The following is a 15,084-nucleotide window of genomic DNA, read 5'->3' on the forward strand; positions in this document are numbered from 1 at the left end:
AGATAAGACAGCTAAGTGCTTTGTTAATGATGAAGTGGCAGGCAGAGCTGGAGGAAGAAGCTCTTCCTTAGGTAAGGCTGGAGCCATGGGAGGCCTTTGGTAACCCCCCCAGTCTGGATGCTGCCTAAATCCAGCCATCCTCTCTTCATCCACATGGAGACACCACAAATCATTCATACACTCCATGAAGAGCTGCCATCAGTCCAAAGGTGCTTGTTAAACAATCCCATATCTGGGATGCTTGTGTGCATGGATATGTCCCAAATAATTAGCTCTGTGGCTGACAGCCAGCAGGAGTGTCTTCTCCTAACCCCAGAGAAGGAAGGAGCCCACGGGGCTGGAAGTCCTGCTCGGGCCAGCCCAGGTTACCCTCTCACCTTTGGTGTGGCTGTGATGTGGCCATGAGAGCCAGGACAAGGCAGCAGTGTTGTCCCCAGCCTTGAACACAGAGAAATGAGCATCATCACAGAGGGACAAGTGGCACAGGCACAAGGCTGTCCTTGTTGACTCCTCAATAACATCATTTTTGCAGGGGCAACAGGAGGGGGAAGAGCAGAATCCCCCCCAGACCATCTCCTTCACAGGGAAGTGACTGATGAGCCTGGCAGCCTCTGAACAAATAATTTCTGATGCAGAGAATTCACTTGTCAGTGTGGAGGAGCCCTGAGAAGAAATTTCCAAAGCAGATCTGTCAGAGATAATGACACTGCACAAGGAAGCCCTCCTTAGGAGGGATGTCTCCTGAAGACGTGGAGTGTTTGAAAACATGATGCTTCTGTGTGTTCCTGTTGATGAGTTAAAATCCAAGCAGCCGTGGCTGAATTTTTAATCTGGGAGCTCTAACAGGTGAAGCACAAGGAGGCAGTGAGTCAGTTTTTAACCTTCCCTGATGCTGCCTTGGTCAGTCAGACCTTGTTTTCTTTCCAAATCAGAAGCCTCTCTTTAGGCCCAAGATAACACTGTGTTCTGCCTCGTCCAGATTACAAACCAGGGAATTTCTGTGCATCTGCATGTTTGTGTAATTGCCTAACACTGTGAAACCTCATCTCAGCTGAAGCCTCTAAGCTCCACTGTTAGATAAAAAGCAATTAACAGTAACCATAACCAGAAACACTTTCAGTGCGAGGACAGGCAGCAAACGGCAAATAGATACATCAACAAATCTGGGTTTGCCTTGTACTTTGCCGTTTGCAGACAACGGCTCATTAATTTTTATATGAGTATCACGGATTTATCAGCAATTTGGGAATCTTGAAGTTATTACCTACAACAGTGGCTTTGATTGTGCTGGCTGTTCTGTGTTCCCCCTGCGCCTTCAGTTTAAAAGTCACCCAAAAGGATGTAGTAGCCAGAATCCCACCCCAAGGCAATCCTGGGCACCCAAAGGCACTGGTTATTCCCTGCACTTGTTGAATCTCTTGAATTTGTTTCCTCAGGGCTGGGTTTGTAGAGCCCTTTACCCCCTGAGAGCTCATCAGCATTCACACATCATAAGTGTTGTTCTTCCAGCTCTCCTAAGTAGCTGTATTTTATCCTGTCAAATATGAAACTGGCTCAGGTCAGGAATTTTGTGCTGAGCTAGTCAATCTTTAGGGTTTTCACTAATTAAATCTAGGCCAGATGACCAATAGATTCTTTAGCTGAACAAGGATAACTGTTTTAACCTCTCCTTTCCAGGTGTTTTCAGATCATTTTGCATGTTCTGATTCATTAGTTTGAGTTACAGTTCTGTGGGGGGAAAAAAAGAGCAGGAAAACCTGTATTTTACTTGGCAAGCCAGTTGTTTCATATAAAGGAAGGTTCATTTTCTGTGCGGTCACAGAGGTACTTGCAGGTTATCTGTGTGTAAAGTGATGTGAGAAACCTTAGCTGGATTCATGCAAGTGGTGTTTTTAAATCTGAATAAATGCTTTTCTGAAAAAAAAAAAAAAAAAAGCAGATACAAAGGTGTCAAGGATGAGATTACCTATTACCTTACTCTGCTGTGGAGCTCTGCTTTGGCTATCAGGTATTTTTAAGCTCTCTCTCCTGGTTGGTTTGGTGTTAGCCTGTGTCTCCAGATAATCCATCAGTAATTACCTGTTTAGTTTTATTGCGCTCTTGTTGCTTTGTGCAGTCGCTCAGGAATTCATTTGCTCCCACCTTGCAGACAGATTTAAATGCTGAGCTTGTTTTCCTCCCAGACGGAGAAGAGATGCCTCTATTTCAGGTAAGTGTTCTGTGAGCTGTCCCCGGTGTGAGGAGATGATCCTGTGCCTGCTGCAGTTCAGGTCAGGAAGGCCGTGAAATGCAAATCAAACCAGACCTGTTGTGCCTCTCGGGTTAGAGGGGCTTTGCTGAGCTCTTTGTGTGTTTAACACAATTGGGGTGTCCTCCTTGTGCAGTCAGTGGCTACAGGCAGCACAAAGGGATTTTGCTGGAGCTGTTCAGCCTGGAAAACCCCACCCCTGGAAGTGTTCAAGGCCAGGCTGGATAGGGTTTGAACAACCTGCAGCAAAATTGGACCAGATGATTTTTAAGGTCTCTTCCAACCCAAACCATTCTATGATCTTTATGCCTTGACTCTTGCTGAAGATTCTGACAAAGAAAACTAAAAACAAGGCAGAAGAAAAGGCATTCATGTAAATGCATGCCTTGGTCATCCCAGCAACGACCAAAATACTCAAGGAAGAGGGATTCTACCCCTTTGTGAACATAATTCCCAGCACAGTTCTGCAAGCTTTTTTCCCCCCTTACTTTTCTTGAAAAGGGTAAATCTCTGCTGTACAAGTTTCTCAAGCTGAATGCAAGCAGTTTGCTTGTCTTATCTCCATTTGCCCCCTTCTGTGCAAACATTTCAGTCACTTCCTGAAAACTTAATGTTTTTTCAACTCCTGACCTGCTCCTCATCTCCACTCTGCAATTACAAACCAATGTGCTGATGTTTTAAGTGTTTTGTGTTAAAATGTGTAACATCCAAATTTACAAAAAAACCAACAAACCCAAACAAAAAAGGACAGATCCCTCCCCAAATTCTCTCTAATGCTAATTATAGAAATCTCAGCTCTCCAGCAGAAGCATCAGCCAGCAGAGGATTTGGTTCTTATCAGAGGCTGAAGCTTTGGAAAAATATACTGAGGAAGGAGCATAAAACTGGGGGATGTGGCAGGTACTGTGTGCCAGAGGTGAATGCTGAGAGTTTGGAAATGTAAACTTCAGGTTTTTCCAGTCCTCTTCCTCCCCCAACACCCAGAACATTGCATTGTTGGTTGGTCTTCATTTTTAAATCATCTGCTGTCAAGATACGTGTGTTGTTTTCATAGAGTTGGCAGCAGAAGTTATTTTTTTCCAGCTCAATTTAGAGAATGGTAACAAATATTCTGGGTTTGCTCTGAAGTCATTCTGGGAGGAGCTCCTGGATTATACGTCATGGTTGCTTCAGCAATGAAAGTGCAGCTCTTCTGTCAGAGTTTCAGCTTGATGATGAGTCTTTGGCTCTCAGGATGCAGCCTCACACTCTGTCCCCAGCACAATAGAGGGTGGGAATTAGCTTGAAAACTCATTCCAGTGACGATTTTTATTAGGGAATATTATTTACATACTGCATTCTCCTCTTGCACAAGAAAGCTGGAGGATTTTTTTTTTCCCCTTCTAATGCATTTTAGAGGCGATCTGACATTTTCTAATGGCTCTCAGGTATGTATAATTTATCCTGCTCAATGTCTGCATTTTCCAAAATAACACTGGAGAACTATCTGGGCTCCTGCTTTTTTTGGCCAACTATTACTCTCCCTTTTTTCCAGGTTGACCTATAAATGTCCATATGCTGCAGGATAATTGCAGTAGGTGTAGGTTCCTTTGGAGACGCTCTTGTGTGGGAGACAATATGACAGCTCATCTGCACAGCACAGGCATCATTCCCCTGCCTTGATTTAGCAGAGAGTCCTGGATCCCGAGGCTTCTCCCATCTCTCCTGTATATTTAGGGATTGCTCACACACACACACCATGCACTCATGCTCTCCCGTGCAGTCATTTCACCATTTTCTGTGGGCAGCTCAGCTGCTTGGAGAAGAACTCAGAGTGCCACAAGCGTGGCAGAGCCCGGCGTAGGGACATAGCCCCTGCTCTTAGATTCCCACGCTGTATCCAGGCATCCTGAGCTGTTAAAAACCTGTGTTAACCTACAGCCGGAATATTTTGTGTGGAAAGCTGTGTTAACCATGGTAAGGTGGAAGTGATGTCCCAGGAGAGGGTCCAGTCTCCCAAATGCCATGACTTTTGACTGGGAACTACAGGCAAGTTTGTCCCCAGACTTGCTGAACCTGTGTGACACTTTTGGGAGGGATAAAAATCACAGTCCTGAGAAGCTGGGATGCAGGTTATCAGCAAGGAAGTAGGATGAGGGGCAGGAAAAGGAGCTGTGTCACCCCACACCTCAGCATTCCTTACTCTGCTGTAGTTGGATGTCCATGATTTTCCCCTGGAATCTGAAGAGCCTGTGGGCATTTAAGTGTTTAATTTAAAGACTTGCAGGTGTGTTTGAGAGGGATTGAGCAGGTGGGCTTGAACACACAGTGGACGTGGGGCACTTTTATTCTTTTTGGGGTTTTTCATGCCCTGACAAGGTGTGTTCCATGGCTGAGGACCCTATGGTGGCTGTATCAGCCTCAAGGAGTGTGACAGGGGCCGGGGATGGTGCCAGCATGTCGCTTACGTCGGGGGCTGGAGCAGGAGGTGGTCCCTGCCTGTGCCAGTCACACAGGTGTGTGTGACAGCGGCACAGCTTCGGCCTCAGTCACACTGCGAGAGTGACGGAGCGGGTCCCTGCCTGTGCCAGCCACGCTGGCCGTGGGACGGAGGGCACGCCTGGCGGTGTCAGTCACACTGCGGGTGTCAGGGGCTGGTCCCTGGCGGTGTCAGTCACACTGCGGGTGTCAGGGGCTGGTCCCTGGCGGTGTCAGTCACATCCGGGCGGTGTCAGGGGCTGGTCCCTGGCGGTGTCAGTCACACTGCGGGTGTCAGGGGCTGGTCCCTGGCGGTGTCAGTCACATCCGGGCGGTGTCAGGGGCTGGTCCCTGGCGGTGTCAGTCACATCCGGGCGGTGTCAGGGGCTGGTCCCTGGCGGTGTCAGTCACACTGCGGGTGTCAGGGGCTGGTCCCTGGCGGTGTCAGTCACATCCGGGCGGTGACAGGGGCAGTCCGTACTGGTGTCAGTCACACTGGGGGTGTGGTGTGGGCAGTGCTACTCACACTGGGGGTGTGACAGAGGCCGTCCCTGCTGGGGTCAGTCACGTTTGGGGTGTGACAGGGGCGGTCCCCAGCTGTGTCGGTCACACTGGGAGCGTGAAAGGGGAGGTTCCTGCCTGTCTCAGTCGCACTGGAGGTGTGACAAATGATGTCTCTGGCAGTGTCAGTCACACTGGAGGTGTTACAGGGGAGGTTTCTGTCCCTGTCAGTCACACCGGGGGTGTGACAAAGGACGTCCCTGGCAGTGTCAGCCACTTTGGAGGTGTGGCAGGGGCCGGTCCCCAGCTGCGTCAGCGCTGCCGGGGGTGTGCCGGGGGCTGGTCTCCGGCAGTGCCAGAACCAGGAGGCTGTGCCAGGGGCTGTGCCTGCTACAGGGGGCTGATCCCAGCGCTGGGTGACGCCGATACTGAGCGCCAGCTCTGGGAGGAGCGAAGGGCGAGGGTGGGAGAGGCTGGGAAAATGCCCCCGCAGGGTTTTAGGGTGGCCCCGGTGCAGCCAGAGCTGCTCGTTCAGTTCCCGTTTAATTCCAGAATGGTTCAGGTTGGAAGGAACCATACTCGATCATCTTGTCCCGCCTCTGCTCGAGTAGGGTTATGAAAAAGGAGAAGAAAAAGAACTCGCCGAGAGTTTGTGATTTCCTGGGACACCACTAAAAGCTTCTAATTTACCTTTCCTGAAGTGCTGCAGTAAAAATCCTCTGTACTAAATGGTTATTGAATAGATTATTAAATGCTTTCCTGGACCGACCTGGGAATTTTGTTAGAAAAGAAACCAATAAGTGCAGAGCCCAGGTATTAAAAGAACTGATCGGCAGGTAGAGATTTCCCCTTTAACTCTTTAGCTCATGGATGCATCTTTGGGGGTTCCAGACTAAGTGTGTAAAAGGTGCAGGAGCAGATCAGAGATGCAGCTCCTCTAAACCCACAGCCAGGAATGGAAGGAGCCCACAGATGTGGCTGTTCTTGCACAGGCACCTTTTGTCCAGCACTAGATGGGTCAGGTTATTGCCTGGCAGGCTCCTTTACAGTCCTGGATCTCCAGTCACACATATTTGCAGAATCAGCAGTTTTCGCCCAGAAGTTTGCTGAGAGTCTACATCAGTATGTGCAGAGGAAAATGCAAGCTTGGGAAGCTAAAGCTCACCACAAAGATATTCCTCAACCAGCCTGCTTCTTACAGTCCTTGCTTGGTTTGTTCCTGTTAATTTTTCTGTGTCTTTTACAGCCTGATTCTGGATTCTGTAACTGTGTCTTGCTTTTGGTCTAGTTAGAACTTGGGTTGTTTCAGTGTTTCTTCTGCCTCATTCATGAGATGCCAGTTCACTGGACCCAAAGATGTAGAAGATCCTGGCAAACTTCAGGAAAACGTATGTTAGGATAATAGGATGGAGCTGGATGGAGACAGTGAAACAATTCCCAGCATCAGAGATCCTGAAGCTTCTTTTAATTGCACTCTTAGGCTCCTGTGTGGGTGTACTTCCAAAATTCAGTGTCTCTAACAGGCATTGCAGGTCTGTCACTGGAGTTCAGCAGGCTAAAGGGGGCCCAGCTTCCCCCTGCGGAGTAAAAAGCTCAAACTTCAGCCAAATATCAGTGAAATCTCTCTGGATTCAGCTCCTTCTTAGAAGAACCATTGCTTAGGATTTTTTTTTTTTCCCTGTTTTACATAGGACAGTCTGATGTTTAAAGTGTTTATGGCAGTCCTAAAACAGAGTAGCCAGATGTCAGAAACCTCTGTGGCACATAAAAAATTCAAATGTGATGTTTAAATCCCTCACAAAATACATTAAGCTCCCATTGTGACAGCAATGTGAACCATGAGTTCACATTTTTAGTGAATTTAACAGAAAATTTAAGTTAAGAAATTACTCCAGAGTAGATCTAACTGGCAAATACATTACAGATCCTCATCTGCCCTGACAGACTTGTCACATTTAAGACACGTAAAAGTGAGGTGGCATAAATAAAAAGGATTTGGCATCCATATATGTGTATGTTGGGAATATGAATGTAGGACAGGCACAAAACACCAATAATGTAATTTTAATAGGAATCATATATTGCAAGGAAATGGGTGATTCAGTTAGTTTTCTGCCTTGTCCCTGAGGATTACAGCTGATTTTCTGTGTGTGTGTGTGCTGGAATAACTCATCAAGACTGTTGGGAAAGGCTTAGAAAGCAGAGTTTAATGAAATCATGGGCTTGTAAATGCAACATGTGAAAGAGAAAGCAGAGAACATTTAAATACCTCAGTATTAGGAGGAAAAAAATCAAAGTATGTGGAAGTTGATAGAGCTAAGTGTGTTTGTCTGAGGACCAATAGAACAAGATCTCTGAATTTTGTTGTTATTTTATGCTAAAAGGGAAACACTGGCATAGTGTTCTGTGTCATCAAAGCCAGAGGGGGGGTTTGGGGCTGTGCTGATGAATGTGATGAGTGTGTGGACACTTTTGTTGGTCTGGGTGTGGGGTGTGTACGTGCTGGTTTTGTTACCTTGCACAGAACCCCTTCTCTGTCTTATCTCAGCCCAACAACAGCAGACACGAGGCCCTGGCTGGGGCTGCCCCAGGTCTTTGATCTCACCCATGAGGCATCATTTGCAGAGCTCTGCATTATTTATCACTACTGAAGTATTTTCAATTAAACGGACGGATTAAATACTAACTGTGCCTGGCAGCTAATGAAATTCCTGTTTCTTTTCCAAGGAAGCTGACATGAAAGAAGCCAGACACGACTGGGCACAGGAGTTTGCGCTGCCGGCTTCTACATTTCCTAACAAGTGAGCGCTGTGTGATACCACAGGTGGGAGGCAGGCTTGATTCCTGGTGCTGACAGTTGTCACAAAGGTGAGGAACACTCAGGTGATCCCACAGAAGCCTCACAAAGGGTGGGAAGATGGAGGTGATAGAAGATTCCTCACCACCTTCCAGCCTTAGGTGCATCCTGCGAGACCTTCAGTCCAATAAGAAATCCATATGGAACTGCAGTGCCAGGAAGAGGAGACCTGAAGATTTCCTACCAAAAGTGTGATTGAATCAACCCACCAACTCTGACCTGCAGTGTGGGGATGAATGCTGAGAATTCTTTTCCTCTGAACACTCTGAGGAACCTCCAAGAAGGACAAGTGGGGATGAGAAAAACATCATTTTTATTGATGCTTTTGAGGAGGAGCACATGGAGATGCTTTGGCCTTTTCCCCCATGATCCCTCTGAGGAAGGACACTGTTTGCTGGCACTACACCATTCCTTTGTGGTTGTGATAAACAACGATTTGGATTTTTTTAAAATGGTCATTCATCATCTTTTCCCCAAACAAACATGCTTGGCTGTGGGGATATTGGTGCATGTTCTTAGATATTCCTAAAGTTTTCCTTATGAACAAGGGGAGGGGTGTGTGTTTGTCTTCCATGAGGGAATATGGAAGGGGTATGTGATTCCATGCATCCTGGGTCTAGGTGGGAGAAAGCCTTTACCCTGCCCAGCTAAGTAAGAAACATCTAAGCATTTAAATTCTGAAAAAATACGGTAAAATAATGGAAATCTTCTGAGTTGCTTTGGTTTTTTCCTAGTTTGGGAAAGTTGGAATGACAGTTCTTCCCCTGCAAGGTTTGCCATTCCAAGCAGAGTGTGGGTTCCTCATGGATTCAAGGACTGTCATTAAAGGACTGTTGCAAACCTATTTTTGAAGTGCCTCATCTGAAGAAACTGAACTGCCACTTACTCTGCTCTCAGAAGGGACTTGCTTTTCCATGTGGAAGGAGTAGATACATTTCTTTTCCTCACCCTCAACTCCCAGCAGAGCAGTTTCTGGTTTCATGTCTATTTTTGGCAAGATCTGTGAAATCACAAAAATAATACAGAGCTTGGAGCATTCTTCTATACTATATTTGCATGCTGGCAATGTACACTCTTGTTCATTTGTCATTTCAGTTCTGTATTTGCTGCTAATTGTGGAGCCCATTTCCCAAAGCTGGAGGAGTTTTGCTAGGAAAAGGCAGTGCAAAGCTTCCCAGTGCTGGGTTTAAAGCAGGAGCAATCTCTGTGAGATTACACAGATGATGGAGAGTGGTTTCAACTGTGGACCATGATCCTACTGTGGCTTTGGCAAAGGCAGGTGGGATCCTTGGATGTGTTGGGCAAAGGACTTCTCTAGGAACTGGTGCCACTGTGAAAGGCCCTGGTGAGGCATCACTTAAGATGCTGAATGCCCTATTGGGTGTGAAGACTCATTGAAGTAGGAAGTGGGACACAGAATTCTGGGAGGTGGATTGATCCCTCCTTACAGGGGCAGAGCTTGTTTCTTCCAACAAGACAGAGCCTGAAAATGAATCAATCCCTGCCACACTCCTGCAGGAAGATGGATGCACAGTTATTGCCCCCCACAGTTGTGGGGGGCACAGGGATACTCCATGAATTGCTGTGAGCTGGAGCTGAGGGACAGAAAGGGCACTGACCTGTTGGGGCAAGTCCAGAGGAGGGCACCAAGGTAATCAGAGGGATGGACCACCTCTGCTGTAAGGCAAGGCCAAGAGAACTGGGATTGTTCAATTTGGAGAAGGCAAGGCTCTGGGGTGACCTAGTTGTGGCCTTCCAGTACCTGAAGGCAGCCTACAAGAAAGATGGGACAAGACTATTTACAAGGGTGTGAAGTGGCAGGACAAAGGAGAATGAGTTCAAATTGAAGGAGAGTAGGTTTAGATTAGATAGTGGGAGAATTTTTTTCCTTGTGAGGGTGGTGAGGCCCTGGCAGAGGGTGTCCAGAGAAGCTGTGGCTGCCCCATCCGTGGAGGTGTCCAAGGCCAGGCTGGATGGGGCTCGGAGCAACCTGGTCTAGAGGAAGGTGTCCTTGCCCACGGCAGGGGGCTGGAACGAGACGACTTTCGAGGTTCCTTTCGACCCACACCATTCCGTGACTCCATGAACAGGCTCCTGGAGCACCGGGGTTCGCCGAGCCGGGGCGGTGGGAAGGGCCGGGCTGCGGGATCGGAACGGGGCGCGGACTCGGGCGGGGAGCGGTGGCCGGGGAGGGGACGCGGTGTCCGGTCCCGCCCCGCTGCCGGCAGCCCCAGCTCGGCCGAGCCGCCACTGCGCCGGTGCCGCTGCCGCGGGCTCCGCGCCGGCGCGGGGGATGCGCGGGGCCGCGCCGGGACCCGCAGCGCCCAGGTAGGGCGGGGAACGGGGAACGGGCGCCGGAGCGGGGAAAAGTTGGGGGCTCATGCTGCCTGGAACAAATAAGTATCTCCTCTTTTAAAAATATATATACGTGTATATGTATGTATTTATTGTTATTATTATTTTTCATCCCACTCGGTAATTTCAACATCCCCCTGCTGCAGGAAATGGGCAGCCGTGGTCATGGAGTTCTCTTAAGCCAAGCGGCGCCAGCATCCCTTGGAAAGTTTTCCCGCCCCAAAGGCATCGGCAGCTCAGTTAGAGGGCTGGAGGTGAGGAATATGCCTGTTACCAGCTCCTTACTAAATTGTTGGGAATGGCTGGAGTTGAGGGTGTGTTGAGCCACGCTGTTCCAGGCAGTGACTAATGAGGACTAATCCAAATTGTTTTCCATGTCTCCAGCAGAAGAAAGCGTGGCTTGTGTGGCTGATGGAGCTGGCCTTTCTGGGATGTGAATAAGAGCTTTCACTTAATGCACATCGCTGTACTGCCTTGATAACTGCACTTTGTAAGCCTCCTGAAACTAAATAGGCAAGTTTTACATTTATGTACATGTGGAAATACAGAAATGTTTGTTTTTACATATATGTGTTCGTTTGTATGTATGCTTATATTCAGAGATGTCTTATCCCACCTTCCGGTAATTGAAGGGATTTTACAGAAAAGGAGAGCAATATTTTACAGAGATAGTGATAGGACAAGGGGGAATATTTTTAAACTAAAAGAGGAGAGATTTAGATTAGTTATTAGGAAGAAATTCTTTACTGTGAAGGTGAGAAGGCCCTGGCACAGATTGACCAGAGAAGCTGTCGCTGCTCCATCCCTAGAAGTTGGATGCGGCTTGGAGCAACTTGGTCTAGTGGAAGGTGTCCTGCCCATGGCAAGGGGTTGGAACAAGATGGTCTTTAAGATCCCTTCCACCCCAAACCATTCCGGGATTCTCATCTTCGGGTGAATTTAAAACGGAAATTATCACTTTATATTTGGTAGTGAAGGCTGGCTGATCACAGAGGATTAAACTTCATTAAATGTAGTCTGTCTAGGTTTTGTGTGCTGAATGTATATTTTCTACATATCTAATAGCAGATGATTCTGTTTCTCCTACTGCTTAACTAATGTTCCATTCTTTGAATCAGAAAAGTACCTTCACTGTTCTGAATTTATGATATCAGAAGAATCACTGATGAAACAGGTGTTTTATTTTCCCAGGGAGGACTATCAGGAGAGCTGAGAATGAGATGGACTTACTGTGAAGGACACAAAGCTCTGGGTGATGATGAGCTGCAGATGAACACAGTGTTTGCCTCAGAGGATGGACGTGAGCGTGGACTGGAACTCTGAGAATAACATTTGCGACACAGGTGGGAAGCATTCAAATTATCCCAGAAAGGCCACGAAGCAGGTGGGCCACACCTGTAGCCTGCAGAAGGAGGTGGACATGAATTACTTGTGCAGTCCTACTGGAAGCTCTGCTGGACCTGCAGGAAAGCAGGAGCTTACTGCAGAGCTGCAGTGTGGAGACAAAGAAACCTGTGACACTTACAGCCAGAAACAAGGTGAGAGTCCAGCTGGGGAGTTTGCCCCCTCCAGCACCAACTTCCACCTGCAGAGTGAAGATAAGGATTTAGATCACTGTTCCTCTGAACGCCCCAGGAAACCATGGATGATAGCGAAACTTTGTGAGGACAACAAAAGCACTGCTCTTGGGGATGTGTTTGGTGAGGACCTGGAGCCTGTCCCCGAGGAAGCTCTGCCCTATCGATGCAAGAAGTGTGGCTCCTCTTTCCACAGTGTGAGCGAGCTGCAGGAGCACAGGCAAGCTCACCTGCTGGAAAACTCCTACCACTGTCCCATTTGTGCCAAAGCATTCTCCCGCGCAGCCAACCTGCGCATGCACAAGCTCATCCATTCCAGCGAGAGGCCGCACAAGTGCCCGGAGTGTGACAAGGGCTTCATCCGCACAGCTGACGTCTGGAGGCACCTGCGCAATGTGCACAAGATCGAGCGCTCCATGGTGATCCTGGGGAATGGCGTGGCCAGGAACCCCTGGTCTGTGGTGCATCGTAGCCAGCACAACGCTGAGTACCCAGATCAGCCTTGTCCTGAAAACCCAAAGTCTCAGGAAGACAACTTCAAACCTTACACCTGCCCGACATGCGGCAAAGGTTTTGATAAGCCCAACCTGCTGTCCAAGCACAAGGTGATCCACCGGGAGGACAAGCCCTACAAGTGTCAGGAGTGTGGCATGGCATTTGTGCAGCTGCTCAGGCTCAAGAGACACCAGCAGACTCACTCTGGGGCACGGCCCTTCTATTGTGAGGAGTGTGGGGGAACCTTCACCCGGCTGGCATCGCTCCAGCGCCATCACCGCATCCACACCGGAGAGAAGCCCTACTCCTGTAATTTCTGTGGGCATTCCTTCACTGAGTCAGGGACCCTACGGAGGCATGAGCGCACACACAAGTTGGACAAACCTTAATTTGTGGTCTCTGTGGTTGCTTTGTACCTGAACAAGGTCTGCTCAGTTGAGCTGGAAAAGCACCCCATGGTATGTGCTCTGCCCAGTCCAGACCCACTGCCCAGCAGTGGCTGACAGGGAATGCTGCATCACAGAGAGCTCTGGAACTTGTGCTGGGAGGGATTGCGCTGCCTGGCTTTAAACTGCTTTGTATGAAAAAATAACCTAATTACCCCTGAGTAATGAAATGGGAGGCTTGAGGAGACTGAAATCACTCACATGTGCTTGCGCTGTCTCTGTTTGCAGGATTGGCGATGCATCAGCTCAAGCTTTGTGCAGGGATGTGCAATCACAGGCCATGAGAATTCACTGGATGAATTGGCCCTGCCCTCTTGCGTGTGATGGCTCTTTGACACTGAGTTTGGAGATCTGTTAATTTGCTAAGTTAGAACAGTCCAGAGTTGTCCCTCTATCCCTTCTTTCCTTGTATTTTGCTGAGTTCTTCTTTCTGTTACATTTCTTTTTATTTGAAAGGGGGAGTATCATGTTGGTTTTTTAAAAAAACCAAACCAAATCCCACTTACAAACCAGTTCCTTAATAAACACAACAGTTACCAGCTGTATTTCAGAATGTTTCTATCTGAGGGAGTACCAATATTTTATGCACCTTTGTGTGATGGGTTGAATGTCTGTTAATAATGGGGAAAGCTTTATTTTGGCTATGGTGGTGCAAACTCTTGGGGTGATGGGGTTCAAATATGTTTGTGTCTCTGATGGAACCATGCACACTAAATCTATCCAGCTGAGTATTGTGGAAGGAAATGCTTGAGGACACAAAATTCAAAGAGCAGAAGACCAAATTTAAGCCACCTTTGCTACTCATTGCATAGGAATCTTATGGATTTAAATGTTTTCACACACAGGGAAGCTTCCCATAACAAAACCATGTTCTGTGGTGTGCCCGAAGTGTCTGTTAGACTCTTCACTTTGATTTAGATTCAAATGGTTAGTGAAGAAAAACTTCCTTAGAAATTAGCCTGGCAGACTTGGGCAGGTGCTGACAAATCCTCCAAGGCTGTAACTTCCAAAAGGTGTGTAAAGCCTCAGGGGGGCTTTAACTTTGAAACTTAATAATGGCTTTAAATCTGCTGTTAACCACTGTGGTAGAAGCATCCAGTTTGTCCTGAAGTTGCAGCCTGAATTTCTTTTCCGTGTCAGAAGGCTTTGCTTCCTTTTTCCCTACCAGCTGCCATAATTTCATTAATTTCTTTCTAGGTCTTTCTGCCTTTTCAGTGGAAAGTTGTGCAACAGAGCGAAGGTAAAGCTCCAGGGTAATGTACCTTTGCATTTATCACCAGGTTATTTAATATAAAGTACAGATTGTGCCATTTGTTTCCATATTTCATAGAGTAAAACCTAATGTTGGCAGCTCAGCATCTTCCACCTGTGCAGCAGCTGAGCAGGTGTCAGACAGTGGGTCCTGTCATGTTTGGTGTCAGGTCCTTGAACTCAGATCAAGGTGAGCCACTGTCCACAAGGTGAGCCACTGTCCACAGCAAAACTTTAACTTGATTATAAGTGGGAGACTAATTGGTGTCACTAATGGATCACTTCTATTTCATTCTTCAAGGAAATCTCTAGATGGGGGAACTGATCTGCATCATGCTTCTGAGGGAGGTGTTCTGTGGTCTGTGTGTGTTTGTAATGCTGGCATGGCTGGGCCCTGAGTGACACTTCTCCAAACTCCCCTCTGGAGGAAGCTCCAGTTTGGTTTTAGGTTGGCAAAGGGCCTTTGATGGGGCCCTTTAGCAACAGCTCAGTCTTATCTGAAGGCTGCGCAGACTCTCAGAGAGGAAAGATCTTTACATGAAAAGAATCCTGGCTGCCTGTGGGTGAGTGATCTGCAGAGGGAGGTCGCCAGTGATGTTCTGTGGGGACCGTGGTGTTCAGCACCATCTGAGGTGACCTGGAGAGAGGGCAGACAGTGAGGTGACAAAGCTGTTCCAGAGGCTATCACACATTAAGTTTCCACACTCATTTCCTAATCCCATTTTGAAGTTATCAGTTGCAGTCTCCCCTGTTCATCATCCTGCTTTTCCTTTGGGTATGGGATGCTCCTGCTGTAGGGAGGTTTAATATCCAATTAAACCACCACTATGCCCACCTTTATGTGGTGTGACAGTTCTGCTTAGGTAGTTAAGGTAATTGGGAACATCCAGTTATTCT

The 15,084-nt window shown here is 47.7% G+C and overlaps 1 protein-coding gene and 1 non-coding gene across 3 annotated transcripts; both read left to right on the forward strand.

The window, feature by feature from the left end:
* Positions 1–9,381: 9,381 nt before the first annotated feature.
* LOC104693571 lies at positions 9,382–10,926 on the forward strand. 2 transcript variants are annotated; one of them, XR_002047024.3, is made up of 3 exons: positions 9,382–9,714; positions 10,565–10,672; positions 10,803–10,926. It is a non-coding gene; the product is annotated as an uncharacterized LOC104693571 (transcript). The 2 variants fall into 2 exon arrangements; XR_005602547.1 differs by lacking the exon at positions 9,382–9,714 and adding an exon at positions 10,334–10,391.
* A 687-nt stretch (positions 10,927–11,613) lies between these two features.
* Positions 11,614–13,481, forward strand: LOC109143179 (zinc finger protein 226-like). The gene is made up of 2 exons (XM_019290001.3): positions 11,614–12,948; positions 13,165–13,481. Exon 1 carries the CDS (start codon positions 11,713–11,715, stop codon positions 12,877–12,879), a length of 1,167 nt encoding a protein of 388 aa, XP_019145546.1. The 5' UTR covers positions 11,614–11,712; the 3' UTR covers positions 12,880–12,948; positions 13,165–13,481.
* Positions 13,482–15,084: the final 1,603 nt, after the last annotated feature.

Source organism: Corvus cornix, chromosome 8 (genome assembly GCF_000738735.6).
Source record: "Corvus cornix cornix isolate S_Up_H32 chromosome 8, ASM73873v5, whole genome shotgun sequence".
NCBI classification, from domain to species: Eukaryota; Metazoa; Chordata; class Aves; order Passeriformes; family Corvidae; genus Corvus; species Corvus cornix.